General features: G+C 51.5%; 4 protein-coding genes across 4 annotated transcripts; 1 reads left to right on the top strand and 3 right to left on the bottom strand.

Moving 5' to 3' along the window:
* Positions 1-1,886: 1,886 nt before the first annotated feature.
* Positions 1,887-3,375, bottom strand: LOC134418287 (erythroblast NAD(P)(+)--arginine ADP-ribosyltransferase-like). Its single transcript, XM_063156436.1, has 2 exons — positions 2,649-3,375; positions 1,887-1,972 (listed from the first exon to the last, which is right to left on the bottom strand). Exons 1-2 carry the CDS (start codon positions 3,373-3,375, stop codon positions 1,887-1,889), a joined length of 813 nt encoding a protein of 270 aa, XP_063012506.1.
* Positions 3,376-7,613: 4,238 nt separating this feature from the next.
* On the bottom strand, positions 7,614-9,761 carry LOC134418232 (erythroblast NAD(P)(+)--arginine ADP-ribosyltransferase-like). The gene is made up of 3 exons (XM_063156303.1): positions 9,669-9,761; positions 8,331-9,115; positions 7,614-7,699 (listed from the first exon to the last, which is right to left on the bottom strand). Exons 2-3 carry the CDS (start codon positions 9,079-9,081, stop codon positions 7,614-7,616), a joined length of 837 nt encoding a protein of 278 aa, XP_063012373.1. The 5' UTR covers positions 9,082-9,115; positions 9,669-9,761.
* A 2,665-nt stretch (positions 9,762-12,426) lies between these two features.
* LOC134418186 (NAD(P)(+)--arginine ADP-ribosyltransferase 2-like) lies at positions 12,427-13,611 on the top strand. The gene is made up of 2 exons (XM_063156171.1): positions 12,427-13,208; positions 13,578-13,611. The coding sequence occupies exons 1-2, from the start codon at positions 12,427-12,429 to the stop codon at positions 13,609-13,611; spliced, it is 816 nt and encodes a 271-aa protein (XP_063012241.1).
* A 2,468-nt stretch (positions 13,612-16,079) lies between these two features.
* LOC134418152 (erythroblast NAD(P)(+)--arginine ADP-ribosyltransferase-like) lies at positions 16,080-18,270 on the bottom strand. Its single transcript, XM_063156022.1, is given in 5 exon segments — positions 16,080-16,165; positions 16,585-17,036; positions 17,038-17,101; positions 17,104-17,354; positions 18,152-18,270. Coding segments are annotated over 4 exon segments (819 nt in total). The 5' UTR covers positions 17,321-17,354; positions 18,152-18,270.
* Positions 18,271-24,838: the final 6,568 nt, after the last annotated feature.

Here is a 24,838-nt window from a genome sequence, read left to right as displayed (position 1 = left end):
AGCGTTGCATCAGCCAAACCTGGCTTTCCCAAAGTCTGCCATTCAAACCTTCTTTGCCATGTGTTGGTGGACAATTTCTTGTTACTTGACTGGAGGTGAAGTGAAATGAGGTGAGGTGAGGTGAGGTGAGGTGAGGTGAGGTGAGGTGAGGTGAGGTGAGGTGAGGTGAGGTGAGGTGAGGTGAGGTAGGGTGAGATGAGGTGAGGTAAGGTGAGATGAGGGGACGTGAGGCATGCCAGGCCTCCCTAGCAACAGGTTTTCCCCATTCCCAAATGCCCATAGCCAGAGGCACAGGTACATATCCGGCCTCCACATATCCCTGACAACTCTGACAACCAGGGCCATCTGCTATGAACAATACAGAGGGGGGAAAGGGGGCAGTGGAGACAGCAAAGGACGTCCGAAAACCAAGCTACAATCACATAAATATAAGTCAACAAAATTTCTCTTAATATACACACAATACTCACCCTTTAACTGTGAGAGTCAATTATCATAATACCAATCTATAACCAAGTTGTGGCTGCCCCACACCTGGAAGCGTTCAAGGCCAGACTGGGCAGGGCCTGGAGCAGCCTGGCCCAGGGGAAGAGGTCTCTGCCCATGGCAGGGCTGGCACTGGATGGGCTTTAAGGTCACTCCAGCTGGGAGCGGCACATGTGCAGTGCCGCTGATCTGCCACGCTCGCTGCTGCTCTCCGGAGGACAATTCCCAAACCACAACTGCCAGAATCCCCAAATCCCAGAATGGGTCAGGCTGGAAGGACCCAGAGTGGGCACCTGGCCCAACCACCCAGCCCAGGCAGCATCATCCCAGAGACCACGACTGGGTCCAGAGCATCCCAGAACTGGACACAGCACTGGGCAGAGGTGGACACAGCACTTCTGATGTGCCTCCCTGGGCAGGGCAGAGGGGCACGAACACTCCCTGACTTCCCGGCCCTGCTCTTCCTGATAACCCCTGGATCCCTTCTTGCCCCAGGCAACACAGTCAGCTCCCCTGGTCACCCACCAGCACCCCCACGTCCTTCTCCAGAACTGCTCCAGCTGGGCCCCCCCAGCCTGGACTGGCAGTGGGGACTGTGCCTCCCCAGGGACAGAACCTGCCCTTGCCCTCTTGAACCTCCCAAACCCCAGCCTTTAAGGTCCCCATGAACTGCAGGATGTGGCAGGATGCTTTGCCTGGAATCTGGCCGAGGGACAATGCCCCATTCATGGCCATCATGGCTGCACTGAGAGAGGTCTTCTGCTGATTTGGGTTCTGAATTGGGCTAAAACCAGCCCAAATCACCAACCCTGAATTGACAACTGAGGCTAAAAGACCAGAGCGGGTCCTGGCCATCTATCAACTGACCCTGGGAATGTCCAGTCCCCTCTCAGACAGGGATTCCTCTCCCCTGTTCCTGCTTGAAATGAAATGTATGTGACGATCCTCCCTTGGGAGGAGGATGCTTGCCAGGGATTCTCCTCAAGGCTGAGAGAAAGAGACATTCCCACAAGTGTTGGTGTGAGGACTGACATTGAGCCCTGCATAAGAATTGTCTCTTTTTGCTGGCTTTGACAGAATTATTTAATGAAACTGTTTTGATAGAATTTTTTAATAGAATTGCTTTGTACAATGGCCCTGATGTGCACAGTGGTCAGAGTGGCTCTGGTGGCTCAGGGAGTCTTGGTGTTCACAGCGGCCTTGGTGGTTATACAGACCATGGTGTCCGGGTGGCAGTAGCTGCCAATGCCATAGTGGCAGTGGTGGCCATGGTGGCCTTGGTGGCCTTGTTTCTCTGGTCATCCTGGTGGCTTTGGTGATCGTGGTGGCCACAGTGACAACAGTGACCTTGGTTGCCACAGTGACCACAGTGAAGACAGTGACCTTGGTGGCCTCATGGCTCAGAGGATCCCTGTTGCCACTGCAAGAGCTGTGCTGGCCAGGAGGAGTCTGCCGACATGGAAAGGGGCCCTTGGGATGCTTCCACCTGGGAGACAGAGAGAGGGGTCAGGGGGACCATGTGGGGAGTGAGGGGGTTGGGGACGGACATAATGGGGTGTTAGGGGTAACTGGTGAGATGGGGCAATGAATTGACAGGTGACAGGGTGTTGTGGGGGGCATGGGGGGTACAGAGGCCAGGGAGGTCAGGGGTGTCATGGCTTAGCAGTGACAGTGTCAGGAGGAGTCAGAGGTGCCATAGGGGCGACCGAGGTTCAGGGAGTGCCAGGGAGTGCCCGTGACTCACCCACATCCAGCACACAGGACCCATCCCCACAGGGATGCAGCGGAGGGGGACTGGGTAGGCACAGGGGGTCCTTATCTCTTTCTCTGTTCCTGTTGTCCCATGGCAGGGGTGTCCCAGTCTGTGTTCCCGCCCAGAAGTGGGAGTCCCCATCCCTGTGCCCTGTCATGGGCATTCCTGTCCTCATGCCCACATTCGTGTCCCTAAACTTGGTGTCCCCAGCATGGGCTGTCCCTGTCCCCAAATGCTCAGTGATTTTTCCCACCCTCTGTGCCCTGTCAAGAGTATCCACTGTGTATACGGGGTCTCCCCCCCACTGGGTGTTGCTGTTCCCCAACCCCGAGGGAGTGTCATTGTCCCTGTGCCTTATCATGGTGTCCCCATAGCCACAGTGGGTGTCCCCATTGCCCTGGGCTGTCACCTGTGGCGTCATCTTCCAGCCACTCGCAGTTGTAATTGCTGAAGGTCCCGTTGGACCAGAGGTGGATCCATGCACTGTCCCCTTCCTGGCTGACTTCGACGACCTTGAAGGTCTCAAAGGGTGGGATCAGCACTTCCTTCTCACCAGGATAGTTGGAGAATTCCCGGATTTCTGCGCCGTAGCACGTGTGCACCTGGAACATCGTGTCCATCCCGAATTGCTGGGAGGCTTCTTGACTCTGGGACGCCGACGTGAATTGACCGAATCGGATGATGTTACCAGGCTCTGCCTTGAACCTGACCCCATGCACCCCCCGGTACACGTTGTGACACTGCAGTCCCTGAGTGACCCTCAGTGTCTTCAGGGCCTGGGTCAGCAGGAAATGCAGCGTTTTGAAGTGGAACTTGTCCTGGTATTCCTGGCGGGAGCGCCCGGCCACACGCACGGCTGCGTTGAAGTTCTTGTACAGATCATTCATCGTGTAGGCCATGAGGGCGACAGCCTGGGCTGGGGACGACAAAGGGGACACAGGGGACCCCAGACTCTGCCACTTGGCTCTGGCCTTAGGCCAGGCCTGGGCAAAGAGAGGGTTCTGATCAAAGTCGGAGCGGTTGAGGGCTGACAACACCTCAGTCATGACAGGACCACACTCCCGGTACTGGTCATCAAAAGAGTCCTGGGCCATGTCCAGGGTTACCACCTTGACAGCTGTGGTGGCCACGGTCATTGCCAGCAGTGCCAGGGTTTGTGCCAGGAGGGCCATAGAGGAGAGAGGCTACAAGGATGAGGGTGGAACACTGCAGGACACAGAGGGGACACAGAGGAGACAATTGGGGAGGGAAGTGGGGTCAGCCCAGGGGGATAGAGAGGCACTTCTTGCCAGCAGACCCCTAGGCATGTCTGGAGTCCCTGACCCAAATCCTGGGGGTCACTCCCTGAGACCCCCAGTGTTCCCCTCGGCTGGTCCCCAGACCCCAATCCCACTCCCAGTCTCCAATTTCTTCGGTGTCACCCCAGAACATCAACCCAAATCCAGCCATCACTCCCTTCCCCCACACCGTCTCTCAGCCTCCCATCACCCCAATCCCACTCTCACCATCCCCTGTACCCCCTCATTTTCCCCCAGAGCCCCCCATTACCCCAATCCCCGACATGTGACTCCTCCAGTGTCCCCCCAGCACCACAAACCCAATCCCTCAGTCCTGTGCCTTCCCCAAGAATCCCCAGGGGTCCCTCCAGCCTCAATACTGAAATCAGCTGGAGTGAACTCCCTGATGGAACTGCAGCTATCAGAAAACTGCAATTCTTTATCAGCTCAGACTCACAGTGGATCTCTCCTGGTCCTGCAGGTCACGGGGGACTTTGCCACAGGGTCTTTATCCACCACAATTTCAAATATTCATTACAATGTGTCCCTCACCTAGTACAGAAACTTCACATTTCTGAAAAATAATTTTCATGCTTCTGCCTCTTTCTGGAAATCCTTTTATGGTACCGGAGAGTCCTAAAAATGAGTTTTCTCAGTGTGGTTTTCACAGTACGCCCTAATATCCCAGAAGACCCCAGCTTGAACTTTCACATTTGGCAGACACTGCTGCTCCTTCTGTGTTACAGAACTTGCCAAAAACCCCTCACATGACTTCCCTTTATCTCTTTCTCTTTGCTCTCATGTGCACACATTTTGCATTCTATTATGGCTTTTTGCTAGCTCTTCTTTAAGGCCTATCCAGCACCTTTAAGGGATCTGAAACTTTCTGTTCTCTCTCTTATTGTTCAGGCCCCATGACCCCAATCCCACAGTCCCATGTCCCCCCAGTTCCACCCAGTCCCACTCCCCATGGCTCACTGAGTTGCTGTCACACCTCAAATACCACTTGGGGTCCCCTATCAGATGACATCCCTGCAGGCATATTGAGCCTGGGGATGATCTCTTGGAGGTGCACCTGGGTGACTTCCCTGTGTGGCAGGAGAAGTTCTGGACCTCCAAGAGGGGATCCACCAACACCAGGAGATACCTGAGCCCATGTTGGCGTGGTAGCTCAGAAAATACATTTGCTAGTTATCATTGGGAGTGTTTCCTCTTTCAGTGATGCCTGGAGGAGGTGATTTTGAATTCAAAGGAACCTCTCATGCAGTTTTAATACAAGTCTGTTTCCCACAGGCATCTGTCAATCCCCAAGCTGGTGTGCCCCATATTGTAGTACGGCCTCTTCTTTGGGCAGCTCAGCGCAGCTCAGTCACCCAGGCACTGCCCCAAGAGATCATGCCCAGGCTCAAGGTGCCTACAGGGATGTCTGTTGAGGGATTTTTGCAGGAAAATGGACACTGTGCCCAAGCCGGTGTTTAAGGGGTCTGAGTAGAACTTCACAGTGTCCCCGATAGCTCAAAAACAGGAAGAGCCTACTCAGGAGAAAAGCAAGTCCAGGATGTGAGGCGTGCTAAGAAGACGGAGCAAAAAACCACAGCGGAGTGCATGAAGGCAAAACAATAAACCACAATGATACGCATGAAGAAAGAAGACTAACCAATCAGCTGAAGTCTTGAGACATGTGCACAGATAGGCTGAACCAATCATGTATTAGCTTGAGGTAAGTGAACAACAGAACAAAGACCAAATACATTTTGTTCTTGTAATAAATTTGACTTTTCTTGATCATATTGATCATGGCGTGATGTCCCATTCACGTGCTGATCCTCCACAGATGGCATCTGATAGGGGACCCCAAGTAGTATCTGAGGTGTGAGTGCAACTCAATGAGCAGTGGGGAGTGGGACTGGGGGCAACTGGGGGGACATGGGATGGTGGGATTGGGGACCTGGAGGGTGAGCAATAAGAGAGAGAATAGAAAGTTTTAGATGCCTTAATGTTGCTGGGTACAGTTTAAAGATGAATGGACATAAAACAATAAAAGGATGTAAAAGTGTGGACATAGCAGGACAGAGGTGGTTGTAATCTGTGAAGAAACAGATAAAGGAAACTGCTGTAAAGGGGTTTTGGCAAGTTCTGTAACATAGAAGGAGCAGCGCCTGCCCAAAGTGAAATTATGAGGCAAGGTCATCTGGGATAATGGAGTACTCAGTGAAAACTACACTGAGATAACTATTTTATAGGACTCTCCAGCACAATCAAAATTATTTCCTAAAAGAGACAGAGCCATGCAGATTATTTATGGGAAAAATGCTGGTTTCTGTATTAGATAAAGTACACCATTTCATGCATATTTATAATTATGATGCATAAATACCCAATGGAAAAGTCCCCCCGTGATGTGCAGGACCAGGAGAGATCTGCTGTGAGTCCGAGCTGATCGAGAATTCTGGCTTTCTGATACCTCCAGTTCCATCAGGGAGTTCACTCTGGTTGATTTCGGTATCAGGGACTGGTCCCCCTTGGGGGGGAACATGGGACTGAAGGATTGGGATCTGGAGGGGCACTGTGGGTGTCATAGGACAGGGACTGGGATCCTAGGGTGGTCCTGGGGCCAGCAATGGGAGACACAGGACCATGGGAGTGGCAGTGGGGTACTGGGGGACTCTTGGGGGGCACGTGGGACTGGATCAGGGTCTAGGGGTCACCAGGGAGGTCATGGAACTGAGAGTGGGATTCAGGTAAGGGGGGGAGGGGACAGGGACAATGGGACCCATTGGGGACCCTAAACCTGGAGTTAGGGTCCTGGGGGACATGGGGTCACTGGGTGGGGTACAAGGGATTGGGGTAATGGAGACACTGGGAAACACCAGGAGGCAGGGACACAGAACAGTGGGAGTGGAATTGAGATTCTGGGGGTCACTGGGGCTACTGCGGGGGGTCAGGAAGTGACCCCTGGATTTGAGTAAGGGTCCTGCAGACGAGCTGACAAAACACATTGAGGGGGTTATAGGACTGTGGGGGTGGGATTGGGAGTTGGGGTGTTTGGGGGACATTGGGGCACTCAGGAGTGACTCCAGGATTTGAGATCAAATTCCAGGTGATGTTCAGGGGTCATGTCCAGCTCTTTTAATTCCTCTCCTGCAGATCACCACATTTCCTAAAGTAAAGCTTTTCCGGGAATTTTTGTTAGAGGCAAATCAAAGTTTTACTTTTCAAACTTCGATCTACAAAGAGGTGCTGGAGAAATGTTCCTCCATTTTTCCTCATTCACTGCAGACCCTTAGAAATGACCAGGAGGGACTGGAGCATGTCCAGGGAAGGGATGGAGGTGTGGAAGTGTCTGGTGTAGCAGGAAAGGCTGAGGGACCTGGTGGGGGCTGCTCAGTGCAATTTTAAAAGGATGAATTAGTCTAAAACCAGCCCAAATCACCAACCTCAATTTGACAAGTGGGGATGAAGCATCAGAGCTTGGCCTGGCCATCCATCAGATGACCCTGGGAACATTGAGGCCCCCTCTGAGACAGAGATTCCTCTCCCTTATTGTGCTTGGAATGAAATGTGTTTGAGGATCCTCCCTTGGGAAGGGAATGCTCCCTAGGGATCCTCCTTTAGGCTGTTAGAAAGAGACATTCCCATGATTGTTGGGGTGGGGAAAGACATTGAGCCCTGTTGAGGAAATGTCTCTTTTTGCTGACTTAGACAGAATTATTCAATGAAATTGTTTTGATTGAAATTTTTAATAAGATTGCTTTGCACAATTGCCCTGACATGCACAGTGGTCAGAGTGGCTGTGTTAGCCTTGTGGCTCAGGGAGTCTTGGTGACCATGGTGTTCACAGCGGCCTTGGTGGTTATACAGACCATGGTGTCCAGAGTGCCTCTAATGGCCGCAGTGACCTCATGGTGGCAGTAGCTGCCAAGGTGGCCAGAGTGGCAGAGGTGGCCTTGGTAGCTTCAGTAGTCTTGTTTGTCTGGGGGTCCTGGAGGTTTTGGTGATCGTGGTGGCCACAGTGACCACTGTGACCTTGATGCCATGGTGGTCATAGTCGCCACAGTGAACCATGGTCACCTCAGTGACATTGGTGGCCTCATGACTCAGAGGATCCCTGTTGCCACTGCCAAGGTTGTGGTGGCCAGGAGGAGTCCTCCAAGGTGGAAGGGAGCCCTCGGGATGCTCCCACCTGGGGGACAGAGAGAGGGGTCAGAGGGGACCAGGTGGGGAGGGAGGGGGTTTGAGACATGCATATTTGAGGCTTAGGGGTGGCAGGAGAGAATGGGGGCCATGAGGTGACAAGTGACAGGGTGTTGGGAGAGGCACGGAGGGGTAGAGGGGCCAGGGAGGTCAGAGGTGTAATGGTGGGCTTAGGTTTGACAGGGGTCATGTGGAGTCAGGAGGTGCCATGGTGGGTGACAGGTGATAACAGAGGTTCAGGATATTCCATGAGGGGTCCCAGCCCACCCACATCCAGCACACAGGGCCCATCCCCACAACACTGCTGTTAGTGGCGAGTGACAGGGTCGGAATGGGGTCGGGGACCATGACTCTGTCCCTGTCCCTCTTGTCCCCTGACATGGGTGTTCCTTTCCCTTTTCCCTCCCACAAGCGGGGGTCTTCATCTTTGTGCCCTGTCCCCATGCCCACATGGGTGTCCCCAGACTTGGTGTCCCCAGCATGACCTGTCCCTGTCCCCAAACTCTGAGTGAGGGTCCCCACCCTCTGTGCCCTCTCATGGGTGTGCCCTGTCCACTGTTGGTGTCCCCATGGCCACAGTGGGTGTCCCCATCCCTCCAGGTTGTCACCTGTGGTGTCACCTTGCAGCCACTCGCAGTTGTATTTGCTGAAGGTCCCGTTGGAGCGGAGCTGGATCCTTGCCCTTTCTCCTTCCTGGCTGACTTTGATGACCTGGAAGGTCTCATATGGTGGGATCAGCACCTCCTTCTCGTCAGGATACTTGGAGAAATTCCAGATTGCTGCGCCGTGGCACGTGTACACCTGAAACACCGTGGCACTCCCAAAGAGCTTGGCAGTTTTTCCATTCCGTGATGCTGAAGAGAATTGACCAAACCGGACCATGTCACCGGGCTTTGCCTTGAATCGGTACTTGCTCACCCCCCAGTACACGTTGTGACACTGCCCATTCTGAGCCTGCCTCAGCGTCACCAGGGCCTGGGTCAGCAAGAAATGCAGTGTTTTGAAGTGGAAGTTGTCCCGGTATTCCTGGCTGGAGCGCCCAGCTGTACGCACGGCCTTGTTGAACTCTGTGTACAGCTCATCCATCGTGTAGGCCATGAGGGCGATGGCCTGGGCTGGAGATGACAGAGAGGACACAGGGGACTTCTGACCTCGCCACTTGGCTGTGGCATTAAGCAAGGCCTGGGCAAAAAGAGGATTCTGCTGGAACTCGGAGTTGTTGAGGGCCGGCAATTCCTCGATCATTTTAGTGCCACAGCCCTGGTACTGATCATCGAAGGAATCCGGGGCCATGTCCAGGAGCATCACATCCACAGCCGTGGTGACCATGGCCATTGTTAGCAGTGTCAGGGTTGTAGCCAGGGGAGCCATGGAGAGGAAAGGCCACAATGACCAGTGTGGGACGCTGGTGAATACAGAGGGGACATGGGGGAGACACAGAGAGGGTTCATCAGTGAGGGACCGGGAAGGGCAGTGGGGTCATCCCAAGGGGAAGGGAGGCACTCCTGTCCAGCAGACACCAGGGCATGTCTGGGGTCCCTGACCCAAATCCTGGGGGTCACTCCCTGAGACCCCCAGTGTCCCCCTCGGCTGGTCCCCAGACCCCAATCCCACTCCCAGTCTCCAACTTCTTCGGTGTCACCCCAGAACATCAACACAAATCCAGCCATCACTCCCTTCCACCCCAGTGTCTCCCAGCCCCCCCCCATCACCCCAATCCCACTCTCACCATCCCCTGTACCCCCTCATTTTCCCCCAGAGCCCCCCATTACCCCAATCCCCAACATGTGACTCCTCCACTGTCCCCCCAGCACCACAAACCCAATCCCTCAGTCCTGTGCCTCTCCCAAGAGACCCCAGGGGTTCCTCCAGCCCCAGTACTGAAATCAGCTGGAGTGAACTCCCTGATGGAACTGCAGCTATCAGAAAACTGCAATTCTTTATCAGCTCAGACTCACAGTGGATCTCTCCTCGTCCTGCAGGTCACGGGGGACTTTGCCACAGGGTCTTTATCCACCACTTTATCCACCAATTTCAAATATTCATTACAATGTGTCTCTCACCTAGTACAGAAACTTCACATTTCTGAAAAATAATTTGCATACTTCTGCCTCTTTCCGCAAATCCTTTTATGGTACTGGAGAGTCCTAAAAATGAGTTTTCTCAGTGTGGTTTTCACTGAGTGCCCCAATATCCCAGAAGACCTCAGCTTGAACTTTCACATTTGGCAACACTGCTGCTCCTTCTGTGTTACAGAACTTGCCAAAACCCCCTCAAATGACTTTCCTTTATCTCATTCTCTTTGCTCTCATGTGCACACATTTTGCATTCTATTACGGTGTTTTGCTAGTTCTTCTTTAAGGCCTATCCAGCACCTTTAAGGGATCTGAAACTTTCTGTTCTCTCTCTAATTGTTCAGGCCCCACGACCCCAATCCCACAGTCCCATGTCCCCCCAGTTCCACCCAGTCCCACTCCCCATGGCTCACTGAGTTGCTGTCACACCTCAAATACCACTTGGGGTCCCCTATCAGATGACATCCCTGCAGGCATATTGAGCCTGGGGATGATCTCTTAGAGGAGCACCTGGGTGAATTCCGTGTGTGGCAGGAGAAGTTCTGGACCTCCAAGTGGGGGTCCACCAACACCAGGAGATACCTGAGCCTATGTTGGCGTGGTAGCTCAGAAAATCCATTTGCCAGTTATCCCCAGGAGTGTTTCCTCTTTCAGTGATGCCTGGAGGTGATAGTTTTGAATTCAAAGGAACATCTTGGCAAGTTTTAATGCAAGTCTATTTCCCAGAGGGATTTGTCAATCCCCAAGCTGGTGTGCCCCATATTGTATTTTGGCCACTTCTTTGGGCAGCTCAGCTCAGCTCAGTCACCCAGGCACCGCCCCAAGAGATCATGCCCAGGCTCAAGGTGCCTCCAGGGATGTCTGTTGAGGGATTTTTGTGGGAAAATGGACACTGTACCCAAGCCAGTCTCTATGGGGTCTGAGTAGAACTTCACAGTGTCCCCGATAGCTCAAAAACAGGAAGAGCCTACTCAGGAGAAAAACAAGTCCAGGATGTGAGGCGCGCTAAGAAGACGGAGCAAAAAAACCACAGCAGAGTGCATGAAGGCAAAACAATAAACCACAGTGATATGCATGAAGAAAGAAGACTAACCAATCAGCTGAAGGCTTGAGACATGCGCATAGATAGGCTAAACCAATCATGGAGTAGCTTGAGGTGAGTGAACAGAAGAACAAAGACCAAACACATTTTGTTCTTGTAATAAATTTGATTTCACTTGATCATATTGATCATGGCGTGATGCCCCATTGCTGATCCTCCGCAGATGGCATCTAATAGGGGACCCCAAATTGTATCTGAGGTGTGAGTGCAACTCAGTGAGCAGTGGGGAGTGGGACTGGGGGCAACTGGGGGGACATGGGATGGTGGGATTGGGGTCCTGGAGGGTGAGCAATAAGAGAGAGAATAGAAAGCTTTAGATGCCTTGGTACAGTTTGGTCCTTGGTACAGTTTAAAGATGAATGGGTGTAAAACAATAAAAGGATGCAAAAGTGTGGACATAGCAGGACAAAGGTGGTTGTAATCTGTGGAGAAACAGATAAAGGAAACTGCTGTAAAGGGTTTTTGGAAAGTTCTGTAACACAGAAGGAGCAGCGCCTGCCCAAAGTGAAATTATGAGGCAAGGTCATCTGGGATAATAGAGTACTCAGTGAAAACCACACTGAGATGATTCTTTTTTAGGACTCTCCAGCAGAATAAAAATTATTTCCTAAAAGAGACAGAGCCATGCAGATTATTTATGGGAAACATGCTGGTTTCTGTATTAGATAAAGGACACAATTTCACGTACATTTAAAATTATGAGGGATACATACTCCATGGTAAAGTCCCCCCTGATGTGCAGGACCAGGAGAGATCTGCCTGTGAGTCTGAGCTGAGAAAGAATTCTGGCTTTCTGATACCTCCAGTTCCATCAGGGAGTTCACTCCGGTCGATTTCGGTATCAGGGACTGGGGACCCTTGGTGGGGAACATGGGACTGAGGGATTGGGGTCTGGAGGGGCACTGGGAGTGTCACAGGACAGGGACTGAAGTCCTGGGCTGGTCCGGGGACCAGCGATGGGAGACAGAGGACAATGGGAGTGGCAGTGGGGTACTGGGGGACACTTGGGGGGCACGTGGGACTGGATCAGGGTCCAGGGGTCCCCAGGTCTCATGGAACTGAGAGTGGGATTTGGGTAAGGGGAGGAGGGGACAGGGACTGGTGGGACCCATTGGGGACCCCAAACCTTGGGCCAGGGTCCTGGGGGACATGGGGTCACTGGGAGGGGTACAAAGGATTGGGAGAGTAATTGGGGTAATGGACGCACTGGGAAACCCCGGGAGGGGAGGACTATGGTAGTGGGATTCAGAGTCTTGGGGACACTGGGGCGTACAGGAACGACCCCAGGATTTGGGATCAGGTTCCAGAACATGTCCAGGTGTCTCCTGGCCAGGGCTGCCCCCACTCTCCCTAGGCTGACTCCACGGTCACTCCCCAGCCCCTCACCAAGGAAGCCTCCCCATGTACCACCATGTTCCTCAGAGTCCCTTCTGTCCCATCAGCATCCCCTGTTGTCCCCCAGTGTTCTCCCTGTGTCACACAGTCTGTCCTCTATGTCCCCACAGTGTCTCACACTGGTCACTATGGCCTTTCTTCTCCATGCCCCACCTGGCTCACACCCTGGCACAGCTGGCAATGACCGTGGCCACTGTGGACAGCAAGGTGGTGCCCCTGGACATGGCCCACAACTCCTTTGATGACCAGTACCTCAACTGTGGCCCAGCCATGACTGCGACCTTGCCAGCCCTCAAGCGCTCCGACTTCCAGAAGAACCCTCTTTTTGCCCAGACCTGGGCAAAGGCCACGGCCGAGTGGCAGAAACAAGGCTCCGATTCATTCTCTCTGACCAAAGACCAGGCCATCGCCCTCATGGTCTACACAATGAATGACGTGTTTAAGAAGTTCAACAAGGCCGTGCGTGAGGCTGGACGCTCCTGCCAGGAATACCGGTACAACTTCCACTTCAAAACGCTGCATTTCCTGCTGACCCAGGCCCTCCAGAAGCTCAGATGCCCTAATGAGTGTCTGGACGTGTCCCGGGGAGTGAGGAATACCCAGTTCAATGTGAAATTTGGTGATAATGTCCGCCTCAATCAATTCACTTCATCGTCAATGAATAAATCGGTGGCCAAATATTATGGGACAGACACGATGTTCGAGGTGCACACATGTCACGGAGCACACATCAAGAAGTTCTCCTGCAATCAAAGTGAGAAGGAATTGCTGATCCCACCCTTTGAGAACTTTCAGGTTGCAAAAGTCACCAGGGAAGGGAAGAAGTTGCAGATTGAGCATCGCTCAACTGGGAACTCCAGTAACCACCACTGTGAGTGGCTGCGAGGTGACATCTTGGGAACAACTGGGGGGGATGGGGACACTCAGTGAGGGTTGGGGACAAGGATACACGGTGATGGGGACACCCATGGCCCAGAGGGGACAGGGACACCCACTGTGGCTGGGAGACAAGACACCCAGAGCTGGGGACAGGGTCAAGGACAGCATTGCATGGGCACAGGGGTTGGGGACAGCCAGTGCCAGGTGAGGGGGACAGGGACATCCAGTGCTGGGGTTGGGGGGACAAGGTACATGGCATATGGCTGGGTACAGGGGACATGGACCTCATTATGGCCCCCTCTGACAAGACACCTTCAGTGCCCCCAACCACCTCTGTCCCTCTCCCCATGGCCCTCCTGATGCCCCCCTGGCCCTCTCACCCCAGGATCCCCTGACCCCTCTCTTTGTCCCCACAGGTGGGAGCCTCATCGGGAACTCCCCCCACCTTAGGGGGTTCTTCTCCTGGCTAGCGTGGCCATGGCAGTGGCCATTGGTACTCTCTAAGCCACAAGGCCACCAAGATTGCGGTGGTTGTGGAGGCCACTGTGGAAGGCCACCTGGACAAAGGCCACCAGGACCCCCAGATAAATTAAGCCACCAAAGCTAAGGAGGACATTATGACCACTATGGTCCATTTTTCCCACTGTGACCACTGTGGTCGTTATTGTTACTACGGCCTCTGTGGCCACTTTGCTCTCTACAACCACTCGGGCCACTCTGGGCATTGGAACCACCATGGCCATTGTGCTCACAGTGACCCATGATGTCACCGTGCCCACTGTGACTACTGTGTTCATTGCAGCTACTGAGACCACCATTGATACCATGGCTACCAAGACGACCAAGGTCACTGTGGCCATCACAGCCACTGTGGCCACCATGGTCACTCTACCAAGGTGTCCATCCTGGAAAAGCCACTCCAAAAGGTGCCAGGTAAGGAAACTATGCCAGGCCAGCAGGACCAGCAGGCGAGGGACTGGAGCAGCCAGGACAGCACAGGACAGCATGGACAGCAGAGATTGGGCAGTGCCTGGGGCCACTTGGGCACTTCCCAATAGAGGAGTTTGGGAGTGCAATGCCACAGCCACCTTCTACCATTCCTTGGCTGCCTTGCCTGATCTAGCATCAAATTGCTGCTTTCTCACCCTGCGTATAAAAAAATTTATCAAAAACTTGATCTTTGCTTGCCTGGCATATCAAAAGTTTACCAAAACTTACTGCTACAGCTCCTTTACACTTTTCATGCACGGCTCCTCATTTCCTAAAATAAAGCAGTTCCTGGAGTTTTTGTTGGAGGGAATTTAAAGGTTTATGTTTCTACCTCCATCTTCAAAGAGGTGCTTGAGAAATGTTCCTCCCTTTTTCCTGGAAAGGGAAATGTTTCCCTTTTTCATTGCAGCCCCTCAGAAAGGACCTGGAGGGGCTAGAGCATGTCCGGGAAAGAGATGGAAAAGTGGAAGGGTTTGGAGCACCAGGAAGGGCTGAGGGAGCTGGCGGGGGCTGCTCAGTGCAATTTAAAATGGATGAACGATCAGTTTGGGGCCAGTTCCAAAGTTCCTGATTCGAGGCAATGCAACAGAAGTAGCACTGGGAGGAAAAAAAAGAAAAAACAAACAGAAAGAGAAAGGATGGAAAATAAAATGGAGAAAAGGGGAGAGAGGCAGCACCACCCATTTATTGATGAAAACTCCTGATGTTTCATTCAGGAAACACTTTTCTGTTTCAAATCAGGGATTTTCCCTCTTTACCCCCTCTTCTCCTGGAGTTGTGGTTTGGGAATTGTCCACCGGAGGGCAGCAGTGAGTGTGGGAAATCAGCGGCACTGCGCATGCGCTGCGCCCAGCTGCAGTTCCGGGTGCCAACAGCAGGCGGCCGCACGAGCTGCTGGCACTGCTGAGCGCCCGCCCCGCCCCATCCCGGCCCCGGGGGCTCTGCAATGGTTTGGGATGGAGCAACCCTGGCATATTGACCCCACTCTTTCCAACATCCCCTGGGTCTCTCCTGGCCCCAGGCCACACAGCCAGCTCCACTGGTCGCCCACCAGCACCACAGATCCTTCTCCAGATCTGCTCCACCAGGCCAACTACCCAGGACGGGCACTGGGGACTGTCCCTCCCCAGGGACAGGACCTGCCCTTGCCCTGTTGAACATCCCAAACCCCAGCCTTTAAGGTCCCCCTGAACTGCAGGATGTGGCAGGATGCTCTGTCTGGAATGTGACCAAGGGACAATGCCCCATTTGTGGCCATCAAGGCTGCACTGAGAGGGGTCTTCTGCTGATTTTGGTGCTGAATTGAGCTAAAACCAGCCCAAATCACCAACCCTGAATGGACAATTGAGGATGAAGCATCAGAGCTTGGTCTGGCCATCCATCAGCTGACACTGGGAATATTGATTCCCCTCTGAGACAGAGATTCCTCTCCCTTACTCTGCTTGGAATGAAATGCGTGTGAGAATCCTCCCTTGGGAAGGAAATGCTCCCTAGGGATCCTCCTTGAGGCTGACAGAAAGAGACATTCCCATGATTGTTGGTGTGGGGAAAGACATTGAGCGCTGTTTAGGAATTGTCTCTATTTGCTGGCTGTGACAGAATTATTCAATGAAATTGTTTTGATAGAAAATTTTAATAGGATTGCTTTGCACAAGGGCCCTGATGTGCGCAGTGGTCAGAGTGGCTCTGGTGGGTCAGGGAGTCTTGGTGTTCACAGCGGCCTTGGTGGTTATACAGACCATGGTGTCCAGATTGCCTGTGATGGCTGCAGCGACCTCATGGTGGCAATAGCTGCAAAGGTGGCCAGAGTGGCAGTGGTGGCCATGGTAGCCCTCATGGTCTCATTTCTCTGAGGGTCCTGGAGGTTTTGGTGATCGTGGTGGCCACAGTGACCACAGTGACTTCTGTGACTTTGGTTGCCTCATGGCTCAGAGGATCCCTGTAGCCACTGCCAAGGTTGTGGTGGCCAGGAGGAGTCCTCCAAGGTGGAAGGGGGTGCTGAGGAGGGTCCCACCTGGGGGACAGAGAGAGGGGTCAGAGGGGACCATGTGGGGAGGGAGGGAGTTGGGGACATGCATACTGGAGGGTTAGGGAAAAAGGAGAGATGAGGACCATGAGTTGACAGGTGACAGGGTGTTGGGGAAGGGACGGAGGGTTGTCTCCTGTTGTCTCCTGGCATGGGTGTCCCTTTCCCTTTTCCCTCCCACAAGCGGGGGTCTTCATCTTTGTGCCCTGTCCCCATGCCCACATGGGTGTCCCCAGACTTGGTGTCCCCAGCATGGCCTGTCCCTGTCCCCAAACTCTGAGTGAGTGTCCCCACCCTCTGTGCCCTCTCATGGGTGTGTCCTGTTCACTGTTGGTGTCCCCATGGCCACAGTGGGTGTCCCCATCCCTCCAGGTTGTCACCTGTGGTGTCACCTTGCACCCACTCACAGGTGTAGTTGCTGAATGTCCCATTGGAGCGGAGCCAGATCCTTGCCTTTTCTCCTTCCTGGCTGACTTTGATGACCTGGAAGGTCTCATATGGTGGGATCAGCACCTCCTTCTCGTTAGGATACTTGGAGAAATTCCAGATTGCTGCGCCATGGCACGTGTACACCTGGAACACCGTGGCACTCCCAAAGTCCTTGGCAGTTTTTTCACTCTCTGACGCGGAAGAGAATTGACCAAACCGGACGATGTCACTGGGCTTTGCCTTGAACCTGTACATGCGCACCCCCCGGTACACATTGTGACACTGCCCATTCTGAGCCTGCCTCAGCGTCACCAGGGCCTGGGTCAGCAGGAAATGCAGCGTTTTGAAGTGGAAGTTGGCCAGGTATTCCTGGCTGGAGCGCCCGGCTGTACGCAAGGCTGCGTTGAACTCTCTGTACAGTTCATCCATCAGTGTAGGCCATGAGAGTGATGGCCTGGGCTGGAGAGGACAGAGAGGACACAGGGGACTTCTGACTTGCCACTCAGCTGTGGCATTAAGCCAGGCCTGGGCAAAGAGAGGATTCTGCTGGAACTCAGAGTGGTTGAGGGCCGGCAATTCCACAATCATTTTAGTGCCACAGTCATGGTACTGATCATCGAAGGAGTCCGGGGCCATGTCCAGAGGGATCACATCAACAGCTGTGGTAGCCATGGCCATTGCCAGCAGTGCCAGGGTCTGATCCAGGGGGGCCATGGAATGGAGAGGTCACAGGGACCAGGGTGGGACACTGGGGGACACAGAGGGGACATGGGGGAGACACAGAGAGGGTTCATCAGTGAGGGATTGGGGAGGGAAGTGGGCTCAGCCCAGGGGGAAGGGAGGCACTCCTGGCCAGCAGACCCCTGGGCATTTCTGTGGTCCCTGATCCCAAATCCTGGGGTTACTAATGCATCCCCAAAGTCGCCCAAGCCCCCAGGGACCCCAATCCCAATCCCACAGTACTGTGTCCTCCTGCCCCCCCAGAAGCCCAATCCTACTCCCATGTCTACAAGTCCTCTCAGCCGCACCAGGATCCCGACCAAAATCCTGGGGTCACTCCGAGACCCCCAATGTCCCCCTCAGCCCATCTCCAGACCCGAATCCCACTCCTAGTCCCAAATTTCTTTCGTGTAACCCCAGGACATCAACCCAAATCCAGCCATCACTCCCTGCCCCCACAGTGTGTCCTAGCCCCCCCCATCACCCCAATCCCACCCCCACCATCCCATGTCCCCCCTCATTTTCCCCCAGAGCCCCCCATTACCCCAGTCCCAGTCCTGTGACTCCCCCAGTGTCCCCCCATGTGCGCTATCCCAATCCCACAGTCCCGTGCCTCCCCCAAGAGTCCCCAGGGGTCCCTCCAGCCCCAATACTGAAATCAGCCAGAGTGAACTCCCTGATGGAACTGCAGGTATCAGAAAACTGGAATTCTTTATCAGCTCAGACTCACAGTGGATCTCTCCTGGTTCTGCAGGTCACAGGGGACTTTTCCATGGGGTATTTATCCATCCTAATTATAAATATTCATGAAAATATGTCCCTTACCAAGTACAGAATCTTCACTTTTCCTAGAAAAGAGTTGCATGGCTCCGCCTCTTTATGAAATCCTTTTATGGTGCTGGAGAGTCCTAAAAATGAGGTTTCTCAGTGTTGTTTTCACTGAGTGCCCCAATATGCCAGATAACCTCACTTCAAACTTTCGTTTTGGGTAGGCACTGCCCCTTCTGTGGTCCAGAACTTGTCAAAAGCCCCTCACTGGAGTTCCCCTTTTCTGTTCCTTCACGGGTTCCAGCCATGTTTGCCCTGCTGTGTCCACACTTTTACATCCTTCTGTGGACTTCTGCTAGTTCATCTTTAAGCCCTATCCAGTATCTTCAGGAGAACTGAAGCTTTCTATTCTCTCTCTTATTTCTCACCCCCCAGAACCCCAATCCCACAGTCCTACGGTCCCATGTCCCCCCAGTGCCCCCCAGTCCCACTCCCAGCTGCTCACTGAGCGTGACCATCACCCTGACAAAAAGGGGGCCAAGTTTTATTCTGTGGGCTCCATTTCTCCCCAGTTCAACTTTAAAGCAGCACAGAGCCCTCAGTCTGTGTTGGGAACTGCACAAGGACTGGTCCTGCACAGCTGGGGTGTGTGTTTCATGGCTCACAGACCAAATGGGTGTCGGTGAAGGGCCAACGGAACCTACAGAATTGCAGCTGGCTTTGACTCCAAAAATGTCACCTTTACAGCAGACATTTAAAACTGATTTATTGGTTTTGGCAGTGGGAGGGGGTGGGAATCCTTAAAATCAGAGGGTTTTGGGAAAGCTGCAAGAGGCAGACCTCAGAGACAGCAGAACTGCGGTTAGAGCTAAGCGGTAGCAATAAGATTTGTCAGCAGAAAAATATATGAGAAGTAGAAAGTAAGGACAAATAGAACAATAGTCTGTGTATTAACCCTTGGCTAGAATAACTCCCTAACCTACTCTTTTGGTTTGGAAAAACAGGTATCTGCTAAGGAAGGCAGGAGCCTCTCTTCAAATGGAAATTGTAAATCTCCTCCTCCCTTCTCTGAATTGCTATAAATTTGAAATTAAAGGGCTCTCAGGCAAAAAATATGGGAGCAGGAAATAACAGTTCTTTAATAGGGAAGAAAATAAAAAAAATAAAATAAACAATGCAGTAAACTAAACTAACACTGATCGTCAGAACACAACCTGACACCCTGTGGGTCAGGGAGTTGTAGCAGTCCGATTGGAATTGTGGCTGCAGCCCTCCTGGAGTGTCAGGTGTGGTTCTTTTGGAGCAGGGATCTTGTAGAAGGGTGTAGTTTTTTCTCTGAAGATCCAGCGGAAGAGGCAGCTGCTGTTCCTCTGGGAAAAACCAGTGCAGAAGCAGTGCTGGTATTCCAGAATCTCCAGATTATATCCGGGTAGGAATGCTTGGCTCCTCTCTCTGGGCGGAGCATCTCACAATGGGATGCTGTAGTGCTTATCAGTCATGCAGTGACATTCAATAGCCTATTATCAGCAGATGTCCCCGCAGCTGTGGAAGAGATAAGGAAAACTGCCCACTTAACAGAAGACAACTGCCATATAGATGGCAAATGGAATACAATTTTCTTGGCAATCCAGGACATTTCCAACCCCTATTCTGTTTCCATCTGCATCACAAAGAAACCTTACACACAGTTCTCACTTAAGACTAGGTTTTCCTGTGGTACACAATGGGTTTCTCCATCTTTCTGCATTACCCACCAATTGTAACCAGGTCCTTGAGCAAATACAATCCCACAGATGGGTTTGTCTTTGCCTGAGGTGGGAGTAGTCCAAACAGTCTTTCCTAAAATACCTTTCATGTGTACAACAGGGACTTTATCTCCATCCACTGTGTGCAAGGGTTCAGACTGGGCAGGACCAGCTTGATTGATGGACCCTTGGGTGTTGACCATCCAGGCGGCTTTTGCTAAGTTCATTTTTCAATTTCTAAAAATTCCCCCTCCAAGTGCCTTCAAGGTAGTCTTAAGTAGTCCATTGCACCGTTCAACTTTCCTGGCAGCTGGTGCATGATAGGGAATATAATATATCCATTCAATACCATGTTCCCTGGCCCAGGTGTTGATAAGGCCATTCTTGAAACGGGTCACATTGTCCGACTCAGTTCTCTCAGGTGTTCCATGTCTCCACAGGATTTGCTTTTCCAGGCCCAGGATGGTGTTCCAGGCAGTAGCATGAGACACAGGGTAGGTTTCCAACCATCCAGTGGTGGCTTCCACCATGGTCAGCACGTAGCGCTTGCCCCGGCGTGTCTGGGGCAGTGTGATGGAGTCAATCTGCCAGGCCTCCCCATACTTGCACTTGGACCACCGCCCACCGTACCACAGGGGTTCACTCGCTTGGCCTGCTTGATGGCAGCACACGTCTCACAGTCATGGATAACCTGAGAAATACTGTCCATGGTTAGATCCACCCCTCAATCTCGTGCCCACTTATAGGTGGCATCCCTGCCCTGATGGCCTGAGGCATCATGGGCCCATCAAGAAACAACTCTCCCTAATGTTTCCAACCTAAGTCTATCTTTGACACCCCTATCTTTGCTGCCTGATCTGCCTGTTTGTTGTTTCAGTGTTCCTCATTAGCCCAACTCTTGGGGACATGGGCATCAACATGGCGGACTTTCACAGGTAGCCTCCCTACCCTGGCCATGGGTGTGTCACTATAGCAACTCCTGCTGGTCACGAGTCGTTCACCTTAGCGCCTCCTGCTGGCTACGGGTGTGTTACTACAGGGCTTCCTGCTGGCCACAAGTCCATCACCACAGCGTCTCCTGATGGCTGTGTCACTGCAGCGCCCCCTGCTGGCCATGGTCCCAACCCCACCTGAACAGAAACCAGTGCTGAGCTGGTGGGAAACACCTGCTCGTGTGGTGTTGTTTGTTCTCTTCTGGGTTTTATATTTTCTAGTAAAAAATCGTTATCCCTTTTCCTACCTTTTTGCCTGAAAGCCATGTAGTTTTTGGAGTTACACTGATTTGGAGAGAGGGATCTTCTCTTCCCACTCCAGGAAGGTTCCTGCCTTCCTGGGCATTTGTCACTTAAACGCAGACACTTCTTGGGGCCCAATACGAGGCTTAAGAGGAAAGGGTGAAAAGAGAAGAACAGTTCTCAGGTGATCCATTTGTGTATTGAGTAATAGAAACCTCATCAAGTGTCACAGCGTGGCCCAGCTCAGCCCAGTCTAGCCAGCAGACGATTGTGGCTATGTAGGAAAGACATTCTGTGCTGTTCTTGTGAGCCAGCAAAGGCTTCCGGAAGATAAGGAAAGCCCCGTGTCTCTCTTAAGGAAGGAACTAAGGCTATCCTTGTGACCACGTGATGGAAGGAGAGAAAGTGAAAAGATTCAGACTTTAGCTGGCTCACAGAATGACGTGGCTCCTTGATCACCTACTGAGAACTTTGCTTCTTTCTTATGACCAATGGGGAGTGAATGTGTCTGTTAAGTATCTTGGAAAACTATAAAAGCAACATGTTGCTATGACAAAGCTCTCTTATGCACCCTTCTGATGGAGTCTTGGTGCTTTATGCTGTGTCGTGCTGTGTAGCAACATCTGGTGCCGCCCATCGTGATTGTAACTGGACTGTAAAAAAGAAAAGAGAAAAAAGAGGGGAAAAAAAGTTTAAGTGTACCCTAAAAAATGAGTGAAGGCAGCAAGGATGCTGCAGAGGTCCGGACCTAATTCAGACATCTGATTCAAGGTGAGTAATTGGGAAAAATAATGAGAAATAATTTATCAAACGAGGAAAAGACTGTTTTGTCCACATGGAAAGCTTTATTGAAAAGGAAGAATGTTCAAGCTTCTGATTAAGCTCTTCATAGCTTACTGATATGGTGTAACTCACAGGACTTTGAAGCTGATGCCGACCCACCTTCAGTGTCTGGGCATGGAAAAAGTTGGGAAGAGACTATGGGAAGTGATATCTAAGAGGGATATGACGGTTGTCAATTTGGCTACTACCTGGAGACCATTGTATGAGGCACTGAAGGAATGGAAAGCAGAACAAGATAGAGGGGAGGAATTGGAGGAACAGGAATTGGAGCAAGAGGAATTGGAGCAAGAAACTGAAGTAGAGGAACAGGAGGAGGATGAGGTTGAGCTTGTCAATGAATCTCCCCCTGAGGAGGCTGCTGCAGTTGCTGTGGAGGTTCCCTCAGGGTTCGCTATTGTGAGAATCAAACAGCAGGCTAAGACTGCTCCTCTGTATTTATCTCCAAAAGACTGTGTTAAACCTGAGTATACCTTGCCTGCTCAGCAGTTAGCTGAACTGAGTGTTAAACCAAAGTACCTTACGCCTGCACAGCAATTAGCAAAACTGAAGTTACAGAAGAAGCGAAGTGAAAAACAGGCTGGGTCATCAGCCCTTCTGTCTCTCCCTGGGTTGTTTGCTCCTCCCTCACCCTCCCATGGGTTGGCTGCTCCCCCCCTGCTTTCCCTTGAGCGGTCTGCTCCTCCTCTGCCCCCCTTTGAGTCGTCTGCCTCCACTCCACTGCCAGTTGAGCCGTCTGCCCTCCACCCTTCTGAACTAGTTGAACAAATGCAATTTTTAACATCGTGTCCTGCCCTGTCTAGTGATAGCTCTGACAATGAAATGCCAGTTATAAGTACATCTAAAAAGACGCAGAAATCTCTTCCTGTTAGACCTCGTAGCAGATCCAGGCCTGCTGTTTCTTGGACTCTGCCTCCCTGCCAGGTGGCTGTGACTCCTCGACACCCTTTGCAATTTTGGGAGCATGTGAGAATGAAAGCAGCTGAAGTGGAGATTGGAATTTGTTAGAGAAAATAGGTCCGCCTAAAAGGATGGAGGTGGCTGCTGTTTCTGGTGGGCGTGTGGCTTTTCCTTTTAAAGCTGTTTCTAATTCAGACAACAAGATAGCCATCAGTTTTTTTCATGGAGGATTGTACAGGACTTTCAGTCCAAAGTAGACCAGTATGGTGTTAACTCTTCGCAGGTGATGCAAGTGATTCGTGTCCTAAATGCTGATGCATTCGCACCTTATGATATTGCTCACCTTGCTACAATTCTGTTTCAGCCAGCGCAGTATGGTGTGTTTCAAGCTACCTGGAAATACATGGTTGAAAGAGTAGCATTGGACAATATGCAGTTACCTCAGCACAATCCATGTCACACTGTGGGAGCTGATGCCTTGCTGGGCAATGGACCATTTTCTAACCCAGATTTGCAAGCAAGATGGGATCCCCTGGTTCTGGCACAGGCCCAGTAGCTGGGTATGAGTTCCTTGCTTAAAACAATGGAGATGGCAGCTCCTAAACCGAGGTATATTACCATCCAGCAAGGGGTAAAGGAACCTTTTCTGCAGTCTGTGGAGAGGGTTGCTGCAGCCCTTGAGAAGCAAGTAGAAGACGATAAGTTGAGGTAAATTCTATGCAGACAGCTAGCAAAGGAAAATGTGAATGATGATTGCAGGAGAATTACTGATTCCTTACTGGGAGATCTTGTAGTTGCTTGCTCAAAAGTTGGTTTGGTTGAACATAAAATGGCTGCTTTGGCAACAGTCATGAAGTCCTCACCCAGATGTTCTGCTTGTGAAGACCCAATGCCCTCAAACTGCTGGACGATGTGTATACTCTAGTTGGTTTGGTCATCACCCCGGAGAAAGTTCAAAGACAGATGCCTTGGAAATATTTGGGGTTGATTATCACCAAAACACAAATTGTGCCTCAACCTGTAAAATTGGACATTGAAATTAAAACTGCTGTTGACGTACAGAAAATGGTTGGTGCAATAGGTTGGCTTAGGGGATAACCAATCACCAACTGCAACCCTTGTTTGACTTACTATCAGGGATAACTTCCTCTACCGATGAGAGACATTTGACCACTGCAGCAAAAAAGGCTGTAGAAGAAACTGAATTGGTCTTGACATCTAAATTTGTTGCCAGGATAGATGTTTTTGTTGGTGTGCAATTCTTTATTTTGAGAGATGATGAAATATCATGTCGATTGTTGTGTCAATTGAATGATAAATGGGAAGAAAAATTGCATATTTTGTAGTGGATATTTTTGTCATTCAGGTCCTGAAAAACAGCTCCAGGTCTGTATGAGCTTTTTGCAGACATCATTATCAAAGGTCACAGACACTGCCATGAGATTTATGGTGTGATCCTGTAACTACTGTCATACCGGTACAACAATGGTATTTTGAGTGTTTTCAAAACAATCATGAGCTGCAATCTGCTTTCTCTTAGCGTATCATTTATCTTCTCATCCTATTTTCAATTTCACTAAGGAGATTCCCTTTCAGGGAAAACAACTTTGCTCTTCTGCGCCAGTGGAGGTGCGAGGGTTTTTACAGACGGATCAGGAAGAACTGGAAAAGCTGCTGTAGCCTGGAAGGATGACTGCTGGGAACATGAAGTAATGGTTCAATAAAGGTCTCCTCAGTTAATTGAACTTTGTGCCATACTCTTGGCCTTTACCTTATTTCCTAGTTCCGTAAATATACTTACTGATTCTGTTCATGTTGCTAATTTAGTAATACAGTTGGATGAAGCTGTGTTGTATAATGTGAAGGAGAAACTATTATTTGTTATGTTGTTGAAATTGTGGATTGCTGTTCCTAATCGAAAGCATTCTTATTTTATTATGCATATTCGTAGCCATACATCGCTACCTGGATTTTTTGTTTAAGGTAATGCCTATGTGGATTCCCTTGTGGCTGCCTCAGCAGTA

This window comes from Melospiza melodia, chromosome 1 (genome assembly GCF_035770615.1).
Source record: "Melospiza melodia melodia isolate bMelMel2 chromosome 1, bMelMel2.pri, whole genome shotgun sequence".
Lineage (NCBI taxonomy): Eukaryota > Metazoa > Chordata > Aves > Passeriformes > Passerellidae > Melospiza > Melospiza melodia.
This window is presented reverse-complemented; position numbering and strand designations above follow the sequence as displayed.

What these genes read in the sequence shown, in the direction of transcription:
- LOC134418186 (XM_063156171.1), top strand. Translation starts at nt 12,427, where the DNA reads ATGCCCCACCTGGCTCACACCCTGGCACAGCTGGCAATGACCGTGGCC. An exon ending in GGGGGGGATGGGGACACTCA is followed by an intron (nt 13,209 to 13,577) that starts GTGAGGGTTGGG and finishes TTGTCCCCACAG; the next exon opens with GTGGGAGCCTCATCGGGAAC.
- LOC134418232 (XM_063156303.1), bottom strand. Translation starts at nt 9,081, where the DNA reads ATGGCTCCCCTGGCTACAACCCTGACACTGCTAACAATGGCCATGGTC. An exon ending in CAACTGCGAGTGGCTGCAAG is followed by an intron (nt 7,700 to 8,330) that starts GTGACACCACAG and finishes TCTGTCCCCCAG; the next exon opens with GTGGGAGCATCCCGAGGGCT.
- LOC134418287 (XM_063156436.1), bottom strand. Translation starts at nt 3,375, where the DNA reads ATGACCGTGGCCACCACAGCTGTCAAGGTGGTAACCCTGGACATGGCC. An exon ending in GCTGGAAGATGACGCCACAG is followed by an intron (nt 1,973 to 2,648) that starts GTGACAGCCCAG and finishes TCTGTCTCCCAG; the next exon opens with GTGGAAGCATCCCAAGGGCC.